This window comes from Schistocerca gregaria, chromosome 2 (genome assembly GCF_023897955.1).
Source record: "Schistocerca gregaria isolate iqSchGreg1 chromosome 2, iqSchGreg1.2, whole genome shotgun sequence".
NCBI lineage: Eukaryota > Metazoa > Arthropoda > Insecta > Orthoptera > Acrididae > Schistocerca > Schistocerca gregaria.
Genome location: NC_064921.1, coordinates 623216041 through 623238675, shown reverse-complemented (window position 1 = coordinate 623238675; position 22635 = coordinate 623216041). Strand labels below are relative to the sequence as shown.

The 22635-nt window shown below is 36.6% G+C and overlaps 1 protein-coding gene across 10 annotated transcripts in view; it reads right to left on the bottom strand.

Moving 5' to 3' along the window:
- LOC126334619 (E3 ubiquitin-protein ligase RNF13-like) overlaps nucleotides 1-22111 on the bottom strand; it is a 140041-nt gene extending 117930 nt beyond the window's left edge. The window contains exons 1-2 of one of the 10 annotated variants that reach the window (XM_049997045.1): nucleotides 22047-22111; nucleotides 13306-13617 (exon numbers count right to left, since the gene is read on the bottom strand). In XM_049997045.1, the coding sequence (XP_049853002.1) occupies nucleotides 13306-13467 (162 nt within the window). In that variant the 5' untranslated portion in view covers nucleotides 13468-13617; nucleotides 22047-22111. Of the gene's footprint in view, nucleotides 1-13305; nucleotides 13618-21289 lie in introns of those variants that run through there. The other 9 variants (XM_049997044.1, XM_049997041.1, XM_049997040.1 and 6 more) reach the window with 9 other exon arrangements.
- Between the last annotated feature and the right edge of the window lie 524 nt (nucleotides 22112-22635).

Sequence of the window (22635 nt, the reverse complement as noted above, 5' to 3'; positions counted from 1 at the left end):
TCAGCTGTTTAGGAAAGCAGATTCAGTTGCTGTAGAGACATTTGTAAACTTCATCAAGGAACAAGAGTGGCAAGATGTTTATAGCGCTGATACAGTAGATGAAAAATATAATGCTTTTCTCAAGACTTTTCTCATGTTCTTTGAAAGTTACTTTCCATTAGAACGTTCAAAACAGGGTACTAGCACAAACAGGCAGCCTGGGTGGCTGACTAGAGGGATAAGAATATCTTGTAGAACAAAGAGGCAATTATATCAAAACGTTAGAAAGTCACAATCTAAATGCAGCAGCCCATTACAAACAGTATTGTAAGGTGCTTAAAAAAGTTATTAGGAAGGCAAAAAGTATGTGGTATGCAGATAGAGTAGCTAAGTCTCAGGATAAAATTAAAACCATATGGTCAGTCATAAAGGAAGTGGCTGGTCTGCAGAGACAGGTAGAGGATATAGAATCAGTGCGTAGTGGGGATGTCCGTGTTACTCATAAGTCACATATATGTACAGTATTTAATAATCACTTTCTGAATATAGCAGGTGAACTAAATAGAAACCTAGTCCCAACAGGGAATCATATACCGCTCGTGGAAAAGTGTTCCGAGACTGTTACCTGAAATGCTCCTCCACGTTACTGACAAGAGGGAGATTGAGTTAATAATTAAATCACTAAAGACCAAGAACTCTCATGGATATGACGGGGTATCTAGCAGAATACTGAAGTATTGTTCCACTTATGTTAGCCCAGTACTTAGCCATATCTGTAACTTTTCCTTTAGGAGTGGTCGGTTTCCTGACCGGTTAAAGTACTCAGTACTGAAGCCACTTTATAAAAAAGGAGACAGGGATAATATTGACAATTATAGACCTATTTCTATGCCATCGGTGTTTGCTAAAGTTATCAAGAAAGTTGTATATACAAGGTTACTGGAGCATTTAAATTCACATAATTTGCTGTTTGGTTTTAGAAATGGCTTAACAACTGAAAATGCTATATTCTCTTTTCTCTTTGAGGTTTTGGACGGATTAAATAAAAGGTTCCGAACATTTGGTGTTTTCTTTGATTTAACGAAGGCTTTTGACTGTGTTGACCACAAAATATTACTGCAGAAGTTGGACCATTATGGAGTAAGGGGAGTAGCTTACAATTGGTTCACCTCTTACTTTAAGAACAGAAAACACAAGGTAATTCTCCACAATATTGAGAGTGGTAGTGATGTTCAGTCCCAATGGGGCACTGTTAAGTGGGGCGTTCCCCAAGGGTCAGTGCTGGGGCCACTGCCATTTCTTATTTATATAAATGATATGCCTTCCAGTATTACAGGTGATTCAAAAATATTTCTGTTTGCTGATGACACCAGCTTGGTAGTGAAGGATCTTGTGTGTAATATTGAAACATTATCAAATAATGTAGTTCATGAAATAAGTTCGTGGCTTGTGGAAAATAATTTGATGCTAAATCACAGTAAGACTCAGTTTTTACAGTTTCTAACTCACAATTCAACAAGAACTGATATTTTAATCAGACAGAATGGGCATATTATAAGCGAGGCGGAACAGTTCAAGTTCCTAGGCGTTCGGATTGATAGTAAGCTGTTGTGGAAAGCCCATGTTCAGGATCTTGTTCAGAAACTAAATGCCACTTTATTTACCATTAGAACAGTATCTGAAATAAGTGACATTTCAACACGAAAAGTAGTCTACTTCGCATATCTTCATACGCTTATGTCATATGGTATTATTTTTTGGGGTAATTCTTCTGATTCAAAAAAGGTATTTTTGGCTCAAAAACGGGCTGTTCGAGCTATGTGTGGTGTAAGTTCGAAAACCTCTTGTCGACCCCTATTCAACAGTCTGGGAATTTTAACAGTGCCCTCACAGTGTATATTTTCTTTAATGTCGTCTGTTGTTAGCAATATTAGCTTATTCCCAAGAGTTAGCAGCTTTCACTCAGTTAATACTAGGCAGAAATCAAATCTGCACGTGGAATGCACTTCCTTGACTCTTGTCCAGAAAGGAGTGCAGTATTCTGCTGCATCCATTTTCAATAAGCTACTACAAGAACTCAAAAATCTTAGCAGTAGCCCAAACACTTTTAAGTCTAAACTGAAGAGTTTCCTCATAGCTCACTCCTCCTATTCTGTCAAGGAGCTCCTGGAAGAGCTAAAAAAATTAAGCAAATTCCAGTGTTACATTCTTGATTTTCTTTATTTAAACTAACTACTTGTCGCCTGAATATGTTTCTTATATTTCATTTTATCTGTTTGTACAATCTACAACTGAATATGTTTTTTATATTTCATTTTATCTGTTTCTACAATTGTGTTATAATTTCATGTATTGACTCGTTCCATGACCATGGAGACTTCTCCTTAATGTGGTTCCACGGAACAATAAAAAAATAAATAAAATCTTTTTATATTCGGGTAGTAAAGTGTCACTTATTTCTCAGGGTTTCTTTAACACATTAAGAACTAAGCATGACTTACCTATACTACAAGTAACAGTAGTATATATAGTCGGTATAACTGGAACTAAAAGTAAGGTTGTCAGATATGAAACACAAGTAATTTGTAACATTGGTGGTATTGCATTCCATTAAACACTTCTGGTAGTAGAAAATATTAACAGGGATGTTTTATTTGGCCAGGACTGGCTATCAGACTTTAACTCCATGTTAAATTTTGAGGAAAATTTGCTTTATTGTGAAAAAGTAGATTATTAGTGTTCTGTACTGTTTGTGACAGACAACAATATGAGTAAACAAACAACAGAGGCTCAATATTTGAAATTAACAATGACCGCACAATTGTCACCAGCAGTTGAAAACATAAGTCATACATTGCAAGTCAGAGTTACCCAGGATTCTACTAGAACATGAAATGGTGTTTTCCGATAGCCTAGGTAGTATTATTGATTATGTACGTAAATTTAAGATCAAAGATAATACTCCGTTCTTTTGTAAACCTTACCCAATACCGATAAGCTTAAAGGAAGCAGTTAGGGAGGAGATAGATAAAATGATAGTCAATAAAATAATAGAAAGTAGTATGAGTGTTATACATAATTGTTTAGTAGTAGTGAAAAAGGCTAGAGGAGGTGTGTGGTTATTACTGGACACGCACACTGTAAACAAACATATAAAAACTGGAAGAAATAGACCTATTAACATTGATGAGTTATTGTCCAAATTTGAGAAAGCTCAGTATTTTAGCTCGATTGACTTGACTGCTGGGTATTGGCAAATCCGGTTACATCCAGATTCACAGAAATATATCGCATTTCTATTTGGACTAATAAATAATGAATAAAGCAAGGTGGAAGGAGTATATACAGGGGCTATACAAGGGTGATGTACTTCAGGACAATATTATGGAAATGGAAGAGGATGTGGATGAAGATGAAATGGGAGATACGATACTGCGTGAAGAGTTTGACAGAGCACTGAAAGACCTGAGTCGAAACAAGGCCCCCGGAGTAGACAACATTCCATTAGAACTACTGACGGCCTTGGGAGAGACAGTCCTGACAAAACTCTACCATCTGGTGAACAAGATGTATGAAACAGGCGAAATACCCGCAGACTTCAAGAAGAATATAATAATTCCAATTCCAAAGAAAGCAGGTGTTGACAGATGTGAATATTACCGAACAATCAGTTTAATAAGCCACAGCTGCAAAATACTAACACGAATTCTTTACAGACGAATGGAAAAACTAGTAGAAGCCGACCTCTGGGAAGATAACTTTGGATTCTGTAGAAACACTGAAACACGTGAGGCAATACTGACCTTACGACTTAACTTAGAAGAAAGATTAAGGAAAGGCAAACCTACATTTCTAGCACTCGTAGACTTAGAGAAAGCTTTTTACAATGTTGACTGGAATACTCTCTTTCAAATTCTAAAGGTGGCAGGGGTAACATACAGGGAGCGAAAGGCTATTTACAATTTGTACAGAAACCAGATGGCGGTTACAAGAGTCGAAGGACATGAAAGGGAAACAGTGGTTGGGAAGGGAGTGAGACAGGGTTGCAGCCTATCCCTGATGTTATTCAATCTGTATATTGAGCAAGCAGTAAAGGAAACAAAAGAAACATTTGCGGTAGGTATTAAAATCCATGGAGAAGAAATGAAAACTTTGAGGTTCGCCGATGACATCGTAATTCTGTCAGAGACAGCAAAGGACTTGGAAGAGCAGTTGAATGGAATGGATAGTGTCTTGAAAGGAGGATATAAGATGAACATCAACAAAAGCAAAACGAGAAGAATGGAATGTATTCGAATTAAGTCGGGTGATGCTGAGGGAATTAGATTAGGAAATGAGACACTTAAAGCAGTAAAGGAGTTTTGCTATTTGGGGAGCAAAATAACTGATGATGGTCGAAGTAGAGAGGATATAAAATGTAGACTGGCAATGGGAAGGAAAGCGTTTCTGAAGAAGAGAAATTTGTTAACATCGAGTATAGATTTACGTGTCAGGAAGTCATTTCTGAAAGTATTTGTATGGAGTGTAGCCATGTTTGGAAGTGAAACATGGACGATAAATAGTTTGGACAAGAAGAGAATAGAAGCTTTCAAAATGTGGTGCTACAGAAGAATGCTGAAGATTAGATGGGTAGATCGCATAACTAATGAGGAAGTATTGAATAGGATTGGGGAGAAGAGAAGTTAGTGGCACAACTTGACCAGAAGAAGGGATTGGTTGGTAGGACATGTTCTGAGGCATCAAGGGATCACCAATTTAGTATTGGAGGGCAGTGTGGAGGGTAAAAATCGTAGAGGGAGACCAAGAAATGAATACACTAAGCAGATTCAGAAGGGTGTAGGTTGCAGTAGGTACTGGAAGATGATGAAGCTTGCACAGGATAGGGTAGCATGGAGAGCTGCATCAAACCAGTCTCAGGACTGAAGACCACAACAACAACAACAACAACAACAACAACAACAACAACAACATTTGGACTAAATAACTCGGTATCAGTATTTATACACCCACTGGATGAAGAGTTAGGAAGAGAATTATTAAAGGATTTAATCATATATGTAGATGATATACTGATAATCTCACCCACTTGGGATGAGCATTGCTTGACCTTGAGGAAGAACCTAATAAGATTTAAAGAAAAAGGTATTACAATCAAACTGCCTAAATCACACTTTGTGAGGCAAGAGCTAAAATTCTTGGGACATATAATAGATTTACAAGGAATTAAGCCTGATCCAGAACATATAGAGGCCATTAACGAGCGTCCCCCACCTAAAAACGTAAGACAATTGAAAGGGATTTCTTGGAATGGCAGAGTATTATAAACGCTATATACAAAGTCAAGAGTTAAACGACCCTCGACTTTTGCATTTATTACAGAAGGGAATACCATGGAGTTGGGATAAGAGGCATATAATGCATTTGAAAGTGTAAAGCGGGCACTATCAGAATCCCCGATATTGCAGCATCCGGTGAAGAGTGAACCATTCAAGATTTCAACCGATGCATCAGACTATGGTATAACCACAGAAGTTTTCCAAGGCGAATGGGGTTTGGAAAGTATAGACCATAGGTCAATAGCTTCTGCTAGCCAGAGTCTCAACAAGCATGAATTGAATTATACAGCCACAGAAAAAGAATTGTTGGCCATAGTATAGAGTATACAAAAATTCCAAACACTGGTATGGGTGTCCGAAATATACGTCTATACGGATCACCAAGCTCTGTCATTTTTAGTGAATAGTCGATTACTACACAGTACATTGATGTGGTGGATCTTGTTTCTTCCAGAATATGGCATTAAAATACAATATATAAAGGGTTCCGAGAATATTATACCCGTCACTTTGTCTCGACTACCAGTAGGCATGAAAGAACTAAAGCTTACGAAAGGACCTGGCGTAATTTTTGCAATTAATTTTTTAATGCTGGAATATCCACTTAACAAGGTGCAAGAATTGGCTCAGAAAATAACAAATAACATCGAACGTGATCCTTATTTTACAGATATGTTTGCTATGTATGTTAGGAAGTCATTGCCTCCTAATCAAGATGAGAAGTGGAAGATTATAAGACATAATTGGTGTTTATGCATACCGAATTTAGTAGAGGACAAGTTAGTGTGGTACTTTCATATGGGGTATTGACACACTTGTATAAACAAACATATTGGTAATATGAATAAGTTCTATTACTTTAAAAAGCTAGGACATAGAATAGCATTTGTCATTAAAACTTGTGAAATTTGTCAAAAGGTGAAAGAGAGTATCAATCACATTAAATACCAAATGTATCCAATTATTCCCAAAAGAGTTCCATGACCTAACAGCTACAAATTTCTTTCGACCAATTCCAAAAGGAGCAGGAGGACTTGCTTATATTTTTGTCCTCATAGAGTGTTGGTCTAAGTATGTTAAGTTATACCCTATTAAGAAAGCAAATACACCAACTGTAATTCACTGCACACAACAATATTTTGTGGAGGTAGGAAAACCAAGGCGGTTTCTCACTGATAATGGTCCTCAGTTTATTAGTAAAGAGTTTAAGTAATTTTTAGTTTGGGAAGATATTCATCAAATATTAATATCCAACTATAACCCACCTTTGAATCTGTGTGAGAGGGTTATGAAAGAAATGGGAAAACTTTGCCGCACCTACTGCCACGAAAAACATACGTCATGGACGATGAAAGTTACAGACTTAGAACTTATTTTAAATGAATTACCACATCTATCAACCTTTGGAAGTAATAGGTAAACCCTTTGTAGGAGAACCCCTTATTAGATGTTTCGTGTGGCCAGAGCAACCTGTACACAACTTTCAACTTAAACAGTAAATAGTCTGTAAGAACATACTTAGAGCATAACAACGAATGAGCAAACATAACGAGAAGGCTATCAAACAACAATATAAAGTTGAGTATCTAGTTCTTGTAAATCAGCATCTTCTAGCTCAGCCCTGAAGAAAGAGAGAGACAATTTTTTTCGGAAATATGACGGACCTTTCTGGGTATTAACAGTAATCCATCCCTAGACACTATTTTTATTAGATCCTATAACTGGATCAGAAAAGAGGTAATACAACATCAAGGACCTAAAGTTGTATATTCCTCAGGACATTAACATTCTGTGTTAATGAGTGGAGTGAAGACCGTCAGTTCCCAAGTTGCTTTCAGTGTTACTTCCACATTAGTTTTCCTACACCGAATCCCCTTCAAATCTTCAACTATTCTGTAATCTATTCATAACCTCTTAAACTATCCTATCATGTTACTATTTAAGTGACCAAATATGACTACAAGATTGTGACTAATTTAAGAGAATCACAAATAAACAGTGATCTCTAAAAATAAAATGGAACGAACAGAATAATATTCTGGTAGAAGGTATAATATGATGGTATTATGTAAACAGAGAATAATATAACATACCTCCTCCAGCTTCTCACTCAAGTACCAGCGAAGTAGGGATCCTGGGGAAGGGGGATGGGAAGGGTTTTCCTGTCTTCTTTTTCTCCTTCGATCTTAGCAACCATCTCTATTTTTTCCTTTCTTACTTCTAATCTAAGTACCGGTCTATCTTTCCCTCTTTCCATACGCATATACTTCTATCGCTGAAGTCCTTCTCATTCTCCGCGGTTTCCTATAACCTTCATCTTATTTCCAATAAGTAGGCTGAAGAATCAGGCTGCTGAACATACAGCAACATATACACAAAATTACACTTAGACACAAACATGAAAATTACAGGCTAGAAACCTAAAGTAATGTCAGAACTGCCAAGGGATGAAGGAGAATAAAGACATATGTACATCTGGGTAGATGCACATATGTATGGTTGATATATGACAGTTCTGCATCGTCCCTTTTTTCCTTTTTGTCGCTTCTTATATATTCATACATAGGTGTAAGAACAGAGACTGTTCTCTATCGAACACGGAAGTGTGAGAAATGAAGGAGAGTAGAAACTAAGGAAGAATTAATGAGCATAAGCCAGGGAGGAATTAATGGTGATAAATATTTAGGAATGTCAGTCAAATATTTGTTCTGGTGATTTGTAGGATAGTGGGAAAAGTATAGAATAAAGAAAGGTATGATATATTGAATTATATATAAATATGAGGTCTGCTGAAAGCATAGGAGTCTACTCACAAAGGATAGCGGTGGAGGGGGGGGGGGGGGGGGGGGGCAGCATTGCAGCTTTTACTGAATGAAGAACAAGTCATATAGGCAGACCGAAGAGAGGCTGATGTATACTGTGCGGGCAGGGGCACCAAGAAGGGGATTGACCTGTACCATACAATATAGGAATAAGGAAGGGGCGTGCCTACCAAAATGGAATGAGGTTGTGCATCCATAACATCAACCTGGAGGTAAAGTATAGGTACTGTGCGTAAAGGGAATGGCAGTATTGTGACAGAAGTCACACAATTTTATAGAGATTATTCTGGTAAGTTTGGATTCTTTACATTGACAGCACTATTAGGAGTTACGAGCGTCAGAAAGAACACATTCATTTTTTTTTTTTTTTTTCTCTCTCTCCAGTCTCCTCCAGACTGCAAGTTACTGTAGGAAATGAGACAGTTAAATACTAAAGAAAAGATAGTTTAGAAAGTTATACTAAAGAATGAGGCAATCAAAAGCCTATGTCACCTGGAGTTTGTGATTGGAAATCAAAAATGTTGTCCACACGATTCCTAGATGTAAAAATACTAACTCCAACATCGAGTGAAATGCTCATATAGTTATTGTCGAAATGAACAAAAACAAAAAAAGGAAAATCTATGTATTAAGTACATAAGGACTAAACGAAGTATATTTTATATTGATTGAAATATAAATTAGTGTTGTGATAGATATTAATGTACATGAATATGTGTAAAATATCGCGTGTTCGAGCTAAGTGGAGGAATATGTGCTTTGAGAATTTCGGGGTAAATACTAGAAACACTTGGCTCTCCACCGTCTCGAACACCCGATATTTTAATGACGAGGGTGAGAGAGCCTTTTTACTGCACCACACATATCTGTGTGTGCAGGAGGGACAGATGTCATTAGAAGCCAGGAGCTGTGTCAGAAGAGCAGCCCCGACAAGTGGTTATCAGCAGCACCTTGGAATTTATATCAAAAAGTCAAAGAGTGTCGGTATATTGTTCTGTGGTTTGTGGTGTCATGAGGATTGCTACAGAGACAGATGAAGCGTGTATTGTATAGAGACTCTTACTTCATGTCTTGGCTCTACATGAGGCAGAACGTATGTAATTGTATGAGTGTTTAGTCGCTTCTGACATTTATCTTGGAACCAGTTGGCTTGCTGGAGTTTGTACAGAATAATTGTTATTTTGGGATGAGAGTTCAAAATATACTATTGTTCAACTGACAAGATTCTCCGAGTACATTATTTCAAGAATAGATAGTTGGTTAATATTATTCCCTTTACCCTGATACAGTCTTCGGAGAAGAATTAAACGGTGAGGGTGACGTAGCTGATGACCAAAAAAAAAAGAGGATCAGCTGTATGCACAATGTACGAGTCAACTGGAAGAGACATGCAAGTCATGCAACCCAACATAGCACTGTCTCTTGTCGTCCAAGTAAGTGTTAGAGTGTGTATATAAAGCACTGCATTACGCTTAACTACTGGAGTCTTTATGGCTTCTTGTTGGGGAGACTGTATAGCTGAGCTACTGACTACTCCGGAAACAGCCTCTGCCACACAGCACCGAAAAACCTTTTATCATGCCCCTTTTTGATCTGGTAGTAAGGGAGTTAAGTCCACAGCGAGTGAAAAATGTGACAAGAAATCTGCGCCTTAAGATCGGCTGTAAAATATCTGCCACTACAAAATTCCACTTGTAACGGGTAGATAAACCAATATCTATTGTGCACTCTTTATAACCATACATGTTTATACTTTAATTGTTGACTGCTATCAATTTCAAAGGCTCACACACGTCCTTCTCAACAAAACTTGGGGCTGGCAAGGTACTCACTTCCGAGCCAGTGTATCTCTTTAGTGTAACATCAGTGTCCAGTGGGAAACTCAGCCAGGCAAGTACTAAAGATGTTAAAAAAGTTCAAGATACTCACAAAAGTAAAATGAAAAATGTTAGTATATTTCATCAAAATATTGGGGGATTGAAGAATAAAACTGATGAGCTTCTGCTTTGTTTAGAAGATATAGAAACTGAGAATGTAATAGATGTATTATGCCTGTCTGAGCATCACATTGTCACTGATATGCAAAAGGTTAGCATCAATGGGTACAAATTAGCTGCACATGTAAGTAGAGATAATATGATGAGAGGAGGAGTTGCCATATATGTCAAAAGCTTCCACAGCGCAAAACATTTAGAAACTACAAAATTTTGTGTAGAGCAACATATGGAAGCATGTGCCACTGAACTAAAACTAAATGATGGCACTTTCATAATTGTAACAGTGTATAGGTCCCCCTCAGGGAATTTCCAGCTATTTCTAGAGAACTTGGATGCTTTGTTGTGGTATCTGTCAGACAGGGGGAAGCAATTAATCATTTATGGGGATTTCAATGTTGATTCCCTGAAAGAGTGTAATAGGAAGAATGACATTGTAGTATAACTCAGTTCTTTCAATTTGAGCTCCGTCATTGATTTTCCTACTCGGATAACAAAGAACAGCAGGACATTGATAGATAACTTTTTTATAGACCAAGATAAGTTTAAGGACATAAATGCTTATCCTGTTGAGAATGGTCTTTCAGATCATGGAGCACAGCTAGTTACAGTACATGACATAGCTCCATGCAGTATATCAAATCAGAATTTCAAAGCAGTGCGTTCAATTAACAATATAAATACTGCAAACTTTAGGGAAAGCCTAAAGGAGCTAGACTGGGATGAAGTGTATATGGAACCCGATGCAAACTTGAAATATAACTTATTTCACGATACATTTTTAAGGGTATTTGAAAATTGTTTTCCCAAGAAAATAGTGAAACATAATTCCAAGTAAACATATAAAAAACCTTGGCTAACTAAAAGAATAAGAATATGTTGGAACCGTAAAAGAGAACTGCAATAGTGGCAGAGTTGATAACAGTGCATTCATGCATGAAAAATCTTCAGCATGTGAATACGCTCGTGGATTGGCTGCTACTACCAGAGTTTGCAGATTCATGGATTCTCTGTTGCTATCATTCTTCAGTGTTGCAAACTCCAAAAGCCCTTTCTCTTGCTTTAGCCGTTGTATCTTGTCATTTGATACTTGCAGAATTTTGTTAGCTGCACAATATTAAGTTCCAAGAGCTTTTCTTGTTTTTTTCCGGGATCACAAATTATGTAGGCAACAAATTAAGCCCACATCCAGCTTTGCACACAATACTTTATTTTTCCAACTCAGAAAAGAAAAACTAACTCAACTAACAGTCAAAGAGTAAAAATCTTATATCCAACATTTACCGCCATTGAATAGAGTAAATGGAGCATGCATCACTGGCTACTCCCACATTTCCAAAAATTCAACTACAGCTAAAAGTGTAACAAAAAGAAATAACTTTTTGTTATGGTACCTAGCACAACAACAGGCATCAGTATGAACTGTGGCCATTTCAAGACTTCGAACTCATCAACGGTATTCCAACCAGATGAATTTGTTAAGGAATTTACACATGTTTTCTCACATACAGGAATGGACACACACAAATTATATTATGCACATGGATAAGTCACATGAAAGAAGGAGCGTGTACTGAAGTATCACCATGTCAAAATATTGCAGAACAGACAAAAGATTTCTGAAGTGAACAAACATTGTTCAGAAGCTCTGAGACAAATTCTAACACTGATGATCTGCTTAAGGGGAAGGAATTAATTGATATGCTAATTCAAAAGTTGCTATTTGCTGCACATTAAAAGTTAATTCTAGTACTTTGCAGGCATACTGAAGATGTGTACGTACTTGAATTTAAGCTACTGACAAAGAGAGAAGATAATGTGAGGAGAAAACTTTGATGGTAGAACTCAATTTCTGGCCCATTGTACAGAAAACTATAAAAGTGCTGTAACACTAGACCACTGATGGATGAGACCATAGTGAAAAGTGTGCCATGAAGAATTAATTTTTTTTTTTAATTTTTACATCATTGTTTCACTTTGTATGTTTTTATCTTGGTCTTCAAGGAATACGTAAACGATCATTACTCCACATTTATACTTACTACTTTGTGTAGGGTCAGTAAATAGTAAATATTCTTGCAATTCTCTCCTGCAAATTTCACATATTTCACTGCTTTGTTTCCTTAGTTCTGTATGGATTGCACAAATAAAGTAAAAACGTATTTTTATGACTTAGTCTTCGTTCACATTGGAAAAGTCTTATTAATAAACTGTATTTTGTTTGTTTTTATTCATGAAATGCATTTATATGTCAATGTCAGTGTTGTAGTATTTTTACCTATTACTTATTTATACATTAATTTATTATCAAACTTTACATTTTTAAAGATTTTAATTTTAACATAATATTTCTCATGCTAAAATCCCAACTTTAAAATTTTATGGGATGGGGTGGATTCTGATGCTTTATTTCCCACTGACCACATACAGTAGAACAGACTCTCAGTAATAGCAAGTTACAGCTGCAATCAAAGTATTAAAATTGATATTCACATCACACGAATAATCTTAAATATTAAAATCAACATTGTCCATATCATAGAATATGGATTTTTTTGTTAGTCGCACATATAATTTTATTTTGATTTTTTAAATGGCAAGGATTGAACAGTGAGAGAAAACTTTCCAAAATTTTGAGAGCACTCACTTTCCTGTATTTGCAAGCTTGTGCCATGGGATGTCAATGTTTGTTATTTCTAGTGTCAAGTATCCGAATTGTTTCCCTGATATTTTACTTTTAAAATGTTTCTGATTGAGAAGAATGTCCCCATATGAGAAAGCCATATCACATATTATATACTTTTCCAGTGCATTTAACAGATGATAGATCTAATGAAAAGTATACAATTATGTCTTCCAAGAATACCTTGTACACAATACTTAAAAATCGACTTTCCATAAGCGCTTTTCTCATGCAGAATTGTGTAAATGCTTGCACTTGCTTTACAATTTACCTGTTAAAATAAGTCCTAGTAAAAGTGGTTATCTTATATTGTCATGTCCCTTAAACATCAAGGACAGTGAAATGGCAAACACAAGCAACTGCTACTCAAATCAGAGAGAAACACTTTAAAGAAGAAATAAATTTACAGACTAACAACACAACCAAATTTTACATCAAAAGGAACAAGCTGAGATTTATGTATCAAAAAGGAATCTACTCTAATACAGTACCTTCAGACCATCAGAAGGAATTCCATCTCCAAACCGTGCAGGCAGATCCCGGAATTCCACAATCGGAGGGGGCAAATCCACTGAGTAAACAATGACATCTGCATATGTACTATTCAGAGCAATTATCAGAGCCACCACCAGTGGAAAAATGAATAATCGCATGGCGACATAAACAGTCAGATGGCTGGTAACACAGTCATAAGTTTCAACAGAAATGCTTATCTTCCAACCAGTTATACGTATTATCTTCCTTTCTGCTGGTGCAGTGATTTATACATGGGTCGCAATTAACTCAACAAAGTTGTAAGATATCTGAAACCAGATGAAAAATTACATAATTATTTTAGGACATTTATAAATGTCACTTGAAACAGACATTACGCGAAATAAGCACATAAGATTTCCAGTCATTTGTTAACCTTTGTCCCACATAATTAATTTCAAGTGTGTTTAAAGACTCCATCACTTCACATCAGCTTCTATACTGGGTAAGGTGAGATGTTTACTTTGGTGGCATGAATGTCCATTGCACATAAAACAAATTGTTAATGAATAGTAAGCACAAGTTTCCCAGTTGGATGTAATGATGACATGCAATCAACGATCATGAGTTCATGAACAATACTGACAAAATTTAAGAATCAAAATAAATTATAACTGGAGGACTGAAACAAACCAAGATTTTCCAAAATATTAAAATCAATTGATGGATGGGCAGTTTAAAATAGACTGGCGGATAACAGTGTCAGATGACAAGGCACATTTACATGGCTCAGTTGTCACTGTATTGCTCACAACAGGCAAATATTACACGAGAGCCAACATGGTGCTGAAAATTTTATTTATTTACCATATAATATACATATATGAAAGTTGCAACATAATGTCAAGTGTATGTATCTCCAAAAGTTCTTGACCGACTACTTTGCAATTTTGACACAATGTTGAATTCTGTTTTTAGGTACCATGTAGAAGGAAACGTTCCATGTGGGAAAAATATATCTAAAAACAAAGATGATGTGACTTACCAAACAGAAGCGCTGGCAGGTCGATAGACACACAAACGAACACAAACATACACACAAAATTCAAGCTTTCGCAACCAACGGTTGCTTCTCCAGGAAAGAGGGAAGGAGAGGGAAAGACGAAAGGATGTGGGGTTTTAAGGGAGAGGGTAAGGAGTCATTCCAATCCCGGGAGCAGAAAGACTTACCTTAGGGGGGAAAAAGGACAGGTACACACACACACACACACACACACACACACACACACACACACACGGCATTGGAATGACTCCTTACCCTCTCCCTTAAAACCCACATCCTTTCGTCTTTCCCTCTTTCCTGATAAAGCAACCTTCGGTTGCGAAAGCTTGAATTGTGTGTGTGTGTGTGTGTGTGTGTGTGTGTGCCAGCACTTTTGTTTGGTAAGTCACATCAACTTTGTTTTTAGATATATTTTTCCTACGTGGAATGTTAAAATAGGTATATAAAAAATATGTGTATTCAATGCAACACTGTGTCAAAATTTCACAGGATTCAGTCAAAAACTTTTGGAGATTTGCAATTAGTAACATTTACAGTTTGTAAAAACACAAACGTAGATGTTTGTTTCTTCAAAATCTCAAATATCCGAAAGTTCTTCATGGATGGCTTTGAAATTTTGATGTAACATTGCATTTGAATACTCATGTGTGTGTGTGTTTTTTTTTTTTTTAAATACCTAATGGCATGTAATCTGGTATATATGTAATAAAAGGGGGTAACAAATTTGTAACAACAGTAAAAAAGAATCAAGGTCGGAGGGAGGAGGAAGCAGAGATGGTCAGTAGGGTGGGAGGAAACAGACATAGAAAATGGGAAAGAGGAGAGGGGGAGAGAGAGAGAGGAGGGAGGAGAATACAGGCAGAGAAAGGGGAAAAGGTGGTTGAATGAGAGGGTGGACAAGAGGAAATGCAGAGAGAGAGAGAGAGAGAGAGAGAGAGAGAGAGAGAGAGAGAACTTAGGACTTATATCCAATTCCTATACATATTAGAAATGTGTGCTTTCTCTTTCGTTCTTTTTCACTGAAGCAGACTGAGCCACAGCAATGGATGGTCAGGTACAGTTAGCACACAATAAAAGATTATAAACTAACATCTAAAGTATTCATGTATGTAATCTACCAACTTCGGGTTTGCCAGCAGGAACTCTCCTGATCTACCATCACATAATCTTGTGGAGCATTGTTCTGGGATTTGTGGTTCTCCACACATAGTTGGAATCGTTGCTGATCTCATTTGCATAACAAAAACACATGCACAGATGCCATGTTGGTTTCTAACTCATCAAATGCAGGTCAAAACCTGGTGGTTCTTCGGTTATACATGGCATTTATTATTTTACAATACAGTCCATGACGTGGTATGGTTGAACACATCATCTACAGCAACTCTTGCTGGTTCTGCTGAAGGTCATCTAGAGCATTGTAGGTTGAGAATGGCAAGATTAATATCTCAATGCATTGGTAGATTTCTATTATCCATGATGTTTTTGTGCTTGTTCACAAGAGAAAATACATGTTGTTGTTGAGAAGGTAAAATGTGGCTTTGTAATAGTAGCCATTGTATGAAGGACAATTTGGTAAACGCAGCAATCATTCTTGCGGCGTTATTTAGCTGGACACCTATTTCAATGGATGTAGGCGGATTATCCAAACTGGGGCACAATGTTTAGTGTTTGAGGACACAAGACCTAGCATAGAAAAGCACAGGGTGGAAGCCTATACTTCACATGTTCTCTCATGGCTTTTTGCTGCTGTTTCTTATTTTCCATTCTCTGGCTCTTCCTATTAGTTGCTCTCTGAAAGATAAGAGTTCTATCAAGAGACTTTGGTGTTTTATTATGAATAAGTATACTGATTGTTGATTTTCTTCTGCAAGTGTATTTTTCAAGGAGAAACAGGACACCTCCACTTTAGTCGCATTTGTTTGGTGTCTCCATTTGCAAAAGTACTTTTTCACTATGTCTACACCTGTCATTATAATTTCTTCTGACTGTTCGATTGAACCACACCGTGCTGCAAGTTGATGCGGTCATTGGCATCACTCAACTTTCCTGATGTTTTTAGCATGCTATGTACAAGCTGAAGAGAAATAGGTTAGGTTAGGTTAGTGTTGTTTAATGTCCCGTCGACAACGAGGTCATTAGAGACGGAGCACAAGCTCGGGTTAGGGAAGGATGGGGAAGGAAATCAGCCATGCCCTTTCAAAGGAACCATCCCGGCATTTGCCTGAAATGATTTAGGGAAATCACAGAAAACCTAAATCAGGATGGCTGGAGACGGGATTGAACCGCCATCCTCCCAAATGTGTGAAGAGAAATAGAGAAATAGCTGATCCCTGTGGTAGACTGTTCCTTAGTTTTCTTGGTGAGCTGATGTCTGATCCCATTACGACTCAGAACACTCAGTCATATAATATATTAGTCAAGTGGTTGGTTTGCAAGGACATACACTTGTACATAATGTATTCTCTCCACACTGTATTGTAGGCTGCTGTTTTACACCATGAGGAAGATCCACTACAAAGCATACATTTCATATATGATTTACTGCAGGAAAAGTAATTTAGAAATGAAATAAAACTTTTACAAAAAAAAAATGTATTTATACTTTAAATGAGTATGTTGGCTTACAGCAAGTCTATAATCTTCTGAAATTTGTTGAGTTTATTTATACAATAAAGTTTCTGTTGCTTTTGTTTCTTTTCCTTTTTGGTGTTAAATTCTGTAAGCAGCAACTCTTTAAAGCAGCTGTATGTAATTTGTTTACGATGTAAGTTATTCATAGTCTTTTAGATATATGTGTGGTATATATTGTTATTACTATATGCAAACAAAATAAAGAATGAGGCAGTATATTGGTCCAGGTATTGGACTGTCATTCAGAGGAAGCTGGGTCAATGCCTGTCCCACAAGTGTCTAATCTGCAGAAAATATCACTGAATATATATGACACTTCTCTCTCAAGTTTGTCTTTTGGGAAAATGCAGGACTGTCTCACATTTACAGGTGGAGTAATAGTAGTTAAAGCCACAGATATTAAGTTGTGATATAGCTTATACAGAACATTAAAATAATTATTCACTGTTGTTTTGAAGTTAGCTGTATTTTTCATTATTGACCTGCAACCATTTCAATTTTGTAACGATAGTGTTCTTAAAATCGATAACAGCATTCAGTAAGGTTTCAATGTGAAAGAAGGAAGGATTGTAAGCTGTAATAATTGATAATGAATACAATCATGGTAATGACTGTTGAGACCTGTGGGTCTATAATTTCACCATTCATAACTGGTTCACTCACACTTACAACAATAAGTTAATGGCCTTTAATGAAGTAGCGGCCATAAATTAGTGTATGACAGATAGAAATTTTGTTGCCACAGTTTTCATTAATTGGAGCAGTGAAGAAAGGAAGTAGGCAATTTTACAGGAATAGTTGTTATTAAAGCTGTCAGGGTCTCAGAATGGAGCCACAGATACCTCATAACAAAAAATGACTAACAAGGCAAATATTCTAACCTGAAATCATATCTTCTGGACATCATCTACTTCAAACGTAAGTAATAATTAAACACTAGCACAATAGAGAAAGAAGTTTAATTTGTTGTTAAATTTGGGTTTTGTTTGTGATCTGGGTAAAAAGAGAAATGGGTTAATTTTTAAAGTTTGCGTCAGTATGATATTTTAGAATATGCAAATGCCTGGTATACAGCCTTACACGCAAAAAATCATGCATACATAGCCTGTAAACTGACCCATTTCACAACATTTTGATAGAAATTGTGCTACTGATTTACAGTACATGTAACTAACTGAGTAGGATTTTCCTCTGGTCCTGTCAACTTCGTGGTCAACAGTGGTGGAGCAAAAGTTTTGATTGGCCAAGGATGGGGAAATAAACCAGTCATATCCTTTGCTTTAAAAAATATATCTGGCATTCACCTTAATTTGGGTATTTTAAGGATAACCTACATAAGTTTGGAGTGGTGAGATGTGCAGTATGCACAACAGATATGCATCAGAGACTTCCCCATTACTTGCAAAGTTCTCAGAATGATGGGGGATGGTGCTTGCACGTGATGCAAAATAAAAAGCATGTAAGGGCTCATGCAAGAAGATAATGACAAGGGCACAACTTGCCAACGAGGAACATGATATCAGTGTTGATTACAATAATGATAGTAATATGAAGAAAATAATAATACCGAAACTAGCTTTATGACTTACTTCACTGCAAAGAAGGAACGATTGTACAGCACAACACACCAATAAAAAGGCAATGTCGCTGATGCTGTGCACAGAATTATTCGTTCACTGAGATTGGAAGGGATCAAAGTCAAATCGCTTGAGGCCCAAAGTTTCCACATTTCTACAAATTCAGTACACCAATATTATGATTACTAATTTGAATGCTAAAACTGATGAAGATAAGAGAGCACTAAATCAAAAAGAAGAGATACAGACCGTTACACTAAGCTACAAGAGAAAGTCCACAAGAGAGAATCTCCATTGTAAAGTGCAGAAAATGAGAAGTTTTTAAAAGACCACACCCTCTCCAATCTCCCACTGGAATGAAAATGATTCATAGCAGGCAAAGCGTCCAGAATGCAGTGTCCATTTTCAGAAAGGGGTTGTGCTTTTTCAAATCCAGGTAAGGAAAGTTTCATTACTAGATAATGAATAATATCAAATCCATTGATAATAAAAGTTCAATTTTGAGATGTAACCATGTTTGGTGTGACAATGGCTGAAGATTTGGTGTTTACTTGTCAACTTTTAGTGAGTCCTGTGTTTGTTTCCAACATTTTTGTAACTGAACACTGCAGTTCCCTGTTGAATGGGGTATTGTTCCATAGTCTTTCACAAGCCTGGTTAATTTGAAATAGCAGGAAAATCTCTTCTGTAACAAACAAAATAGAAAGCAAGAAGGTGTTATTCAGTGTTAAGAAGCACAAGACTAACTTCAACTGCATGGTGATAGTGTAAAGTGAAAGGCAGCACATAATTCCATTCTTGATTTGCTATTTTTCATGATTGCACACAGTCCAGTCATATTAATGTGATCGCCGCCTATTTATAGGGTATATATATCATGGCAACAACTTATCAGAAAAGTAGTTTCCTCACACCTTCTGCTTCATTTTCTCATATTACCCTGCTACCTCAGTTGTTAGTTAGCACAGTCGGCTGCAATCAAATACAGAGTAATTTCTATAACTGTCAGGTTACCTTTGAACCTATGTCACATGTTTATTTTACTCAACAATGACTAAAGAGCAAAAACAACATGGAAAAGTGATAAAGCTATTACATTCCAGTAAAGCAAACATGTTAATACACATTAAATGGGAATGTTGGAGTATATTCAGTGAGCGTGTATTCAATACGGAATCTTATAGCTACTGTTGTAACAACACTGCCTGTGAAGGCAGGAAATGCCATTGCCTCATTTCATTTTTCAGTATTCTGGACTACCTGTTACTTCTTTTTATTCTATAGTCAACAGCTTCCATGTGTTGTGTAATATTTTGCCTTAAGCAATGACAGTTGATAAATGTGTACCAAATACACATCACAACAGATAAGCACATATTAAAATTATTTCGAAGTTACAAATATGGCTCAGAGACAATTCATGTAGTCATTTTGAATGAGTTCTACTTGAAGTTCACCTTCACTGAATTAATAAGTCACAAAATGTTTCAAAGCCTTCTGAAAAATGTAATAACTGTTGTAGATGAACATGCCAATTGAGTTTCAACATGTCAGCAAAAAATTTAGGCAGCTGACTTATGATCTGCAATGTTATGCACTAAAAGATATTTTTGGCTTGATTTATCAAGACTCAGAGGCTGACAAAGAGGAAAAATACTGCTAATAAAGATGCTACTAATACTGTATTACACAAGACACACATGCATAAGCCTAAAGACACAATATTGAGATAATATACCATCTTTCCATGGGGATATGTCGATGGAAATTATCTGTGACTGTTTTTCAATGTATGAATTAAGTACATTAAAGAGAACTTTTAAAGAAAGGAAGGATGATTTGAGTTATTTTTCTGTCAACAACAGGGGCACTTGATGGAGTACAAGGTCACATTGCACGAATTCGCAGGAATTAGTCCCATCCATTTCAAAGGAGCCATAGCCGCTTTAGGAAAACTACACAAAACCTAAATTTGGATGACCAGATGGGGAGTTGAACCTGGCTCTCTTTGTATGCGAGTCTAGCAGAATTAATCACTGCCACCTTTCTTGGTAACAACATACAATTTGAATGAAATTAATGCACGTTTTTGAATGATATTTCATACTGCTACAAGTGAATATGAAAATCAGTAAAAATGGAATGATAAACCTATCACTATTACGCCTATCCTCTCAACATGGACTACCAAATTCAAGATCCACATCACAAAAATGGAATGCTATTTCTTCAGAGAGCGCTATAAGGTACCGAAACAAACATAGCCAAATACATAGAGCATAATGTGTGCACTGCTCTAATCGTCCTTAATAAATAGTTCATTTATTGAAATTTCTTCTGGCTGTAAATTCGGAACCAGTACGTCCAGGGGCATTGCAGATCACTGTGATTTATCCACCTTGGCCGTGTGGGTAATTTCTTCTTACTAAATGCTGACAATAAGTTACTTGACCAAACTCAAGAAAACAAATACTTCCAGAAAGTGTTAAAGTGAATCACAGTGTAGCCATACATTTCAACTATCCATTCCTGCGACTCTGTAACGTATTATTTTCCTGACAAAGTAAAATTTTGACAGTGCCTTAGCTAATAGTAATAGTAACAGTAATTAGTTTGTTCATTTGTGTGTAGATTATCTTTAAATTGTTATCTGTACCACGGTATGTATAGACTTTCGTTACAAGGCTGCCTTGCTGCAAAATAACACTTTCATTTTCGCTATAGTACCTTATTACGGTACGGAAGACGTCTGATGACTGTTCCCACAGTAAAGTTTAAATGAAAAGTGTAGGTAAAGGTAAACGGTACATTCCTTGTAGGAGGTTTTTTTTTTTTAAATTCGTTCGTCATCTATACGAAGAAACTGCAACATTATTGCACATCGTATTTTACAAAACAATTACACGCAGCTTTTTAATGTTAACAAAATGCCTACAGGTTAAAGCTGTTTCAAACACGATAAAAGACCGAAAGCAATATTGGCGACACAGAAGCACAATTTATTTACGAATATCATTAAATAAGTATCCGAAAACCTATACTGGCATTTATCACTTGACGTTTTTAACAAATCGTAGATTTCAATTCCGTAGCTACCTTGGATCACGAAATCAAGACTGTCTTTGGCTGATATACAGTACTAGTTCTAGTCACATAGCCTAATAAAAACCATAATTTCCGCAAACAAATACCACTCACTCGCTTCCTCGTCGATTATATCATATGAACTTCCCAGCAACCATTCGCCTGTCACCTGTCAAAACAGACAACACAGCAGGCAGTGCATGTCTGCGTAGTTTGCGGACGGTTATTTAATTATGGACGCCTGGATACTCAGCAGTATGATTAATCGAGCTCGTTAATTTCAAGCTATCTTGTGAAATACATAAAATATTTAAATTCTAAACAAAGAAAGACTGACTGACCGTTGCCAGTGCTTATACGGCTGAAATCATACATTGCAGAACTATATTTGACACAATACCTCAACCTTCCCTTAGATGCAAATCGTCTGCAATCGAATCAGACTTGTACCACAAATACATTGTCAGAAGTCTCGTTCTGAAATTACTCACGAAATATGAATGTATTATTACCATGGCAAAATAGTGTGAATACGCCACTGAAATGTCACTTGTCATACGTATTTTAAGAAAATATTAACGAAGTAATCAAATTGAGCTGTTTCGGGTGTTTTGTTTGAGCTAACGCTGAAGCCCGAGAGATGCTTCTCACAAAAAATGATTAAATTATATTACATTACTCGTAATTCTTGAAACCAACGGAGAGTGCTCTCTGGGATACGGAAACAATTCAGGGATGAACATTTAATTTAATTGTGCAATCCGGTGATATTACATTATATTACTGAATTACAATGGTACACATTAACCAGCAACATTAAATTTAAGTTTCTGTGAGGGCACTCCTCACTGGAGTGGAAGAAGTTACTCAAAAGAAAGTTCTTTAATCCAGTCTTAAACTCCACTACATTATCTGCTTGGCTTTGAATGCACTCTGGAAGGTTGCTGAGTAATGTGTACCCACGTATCTCACGCCGTAATACACCTCCA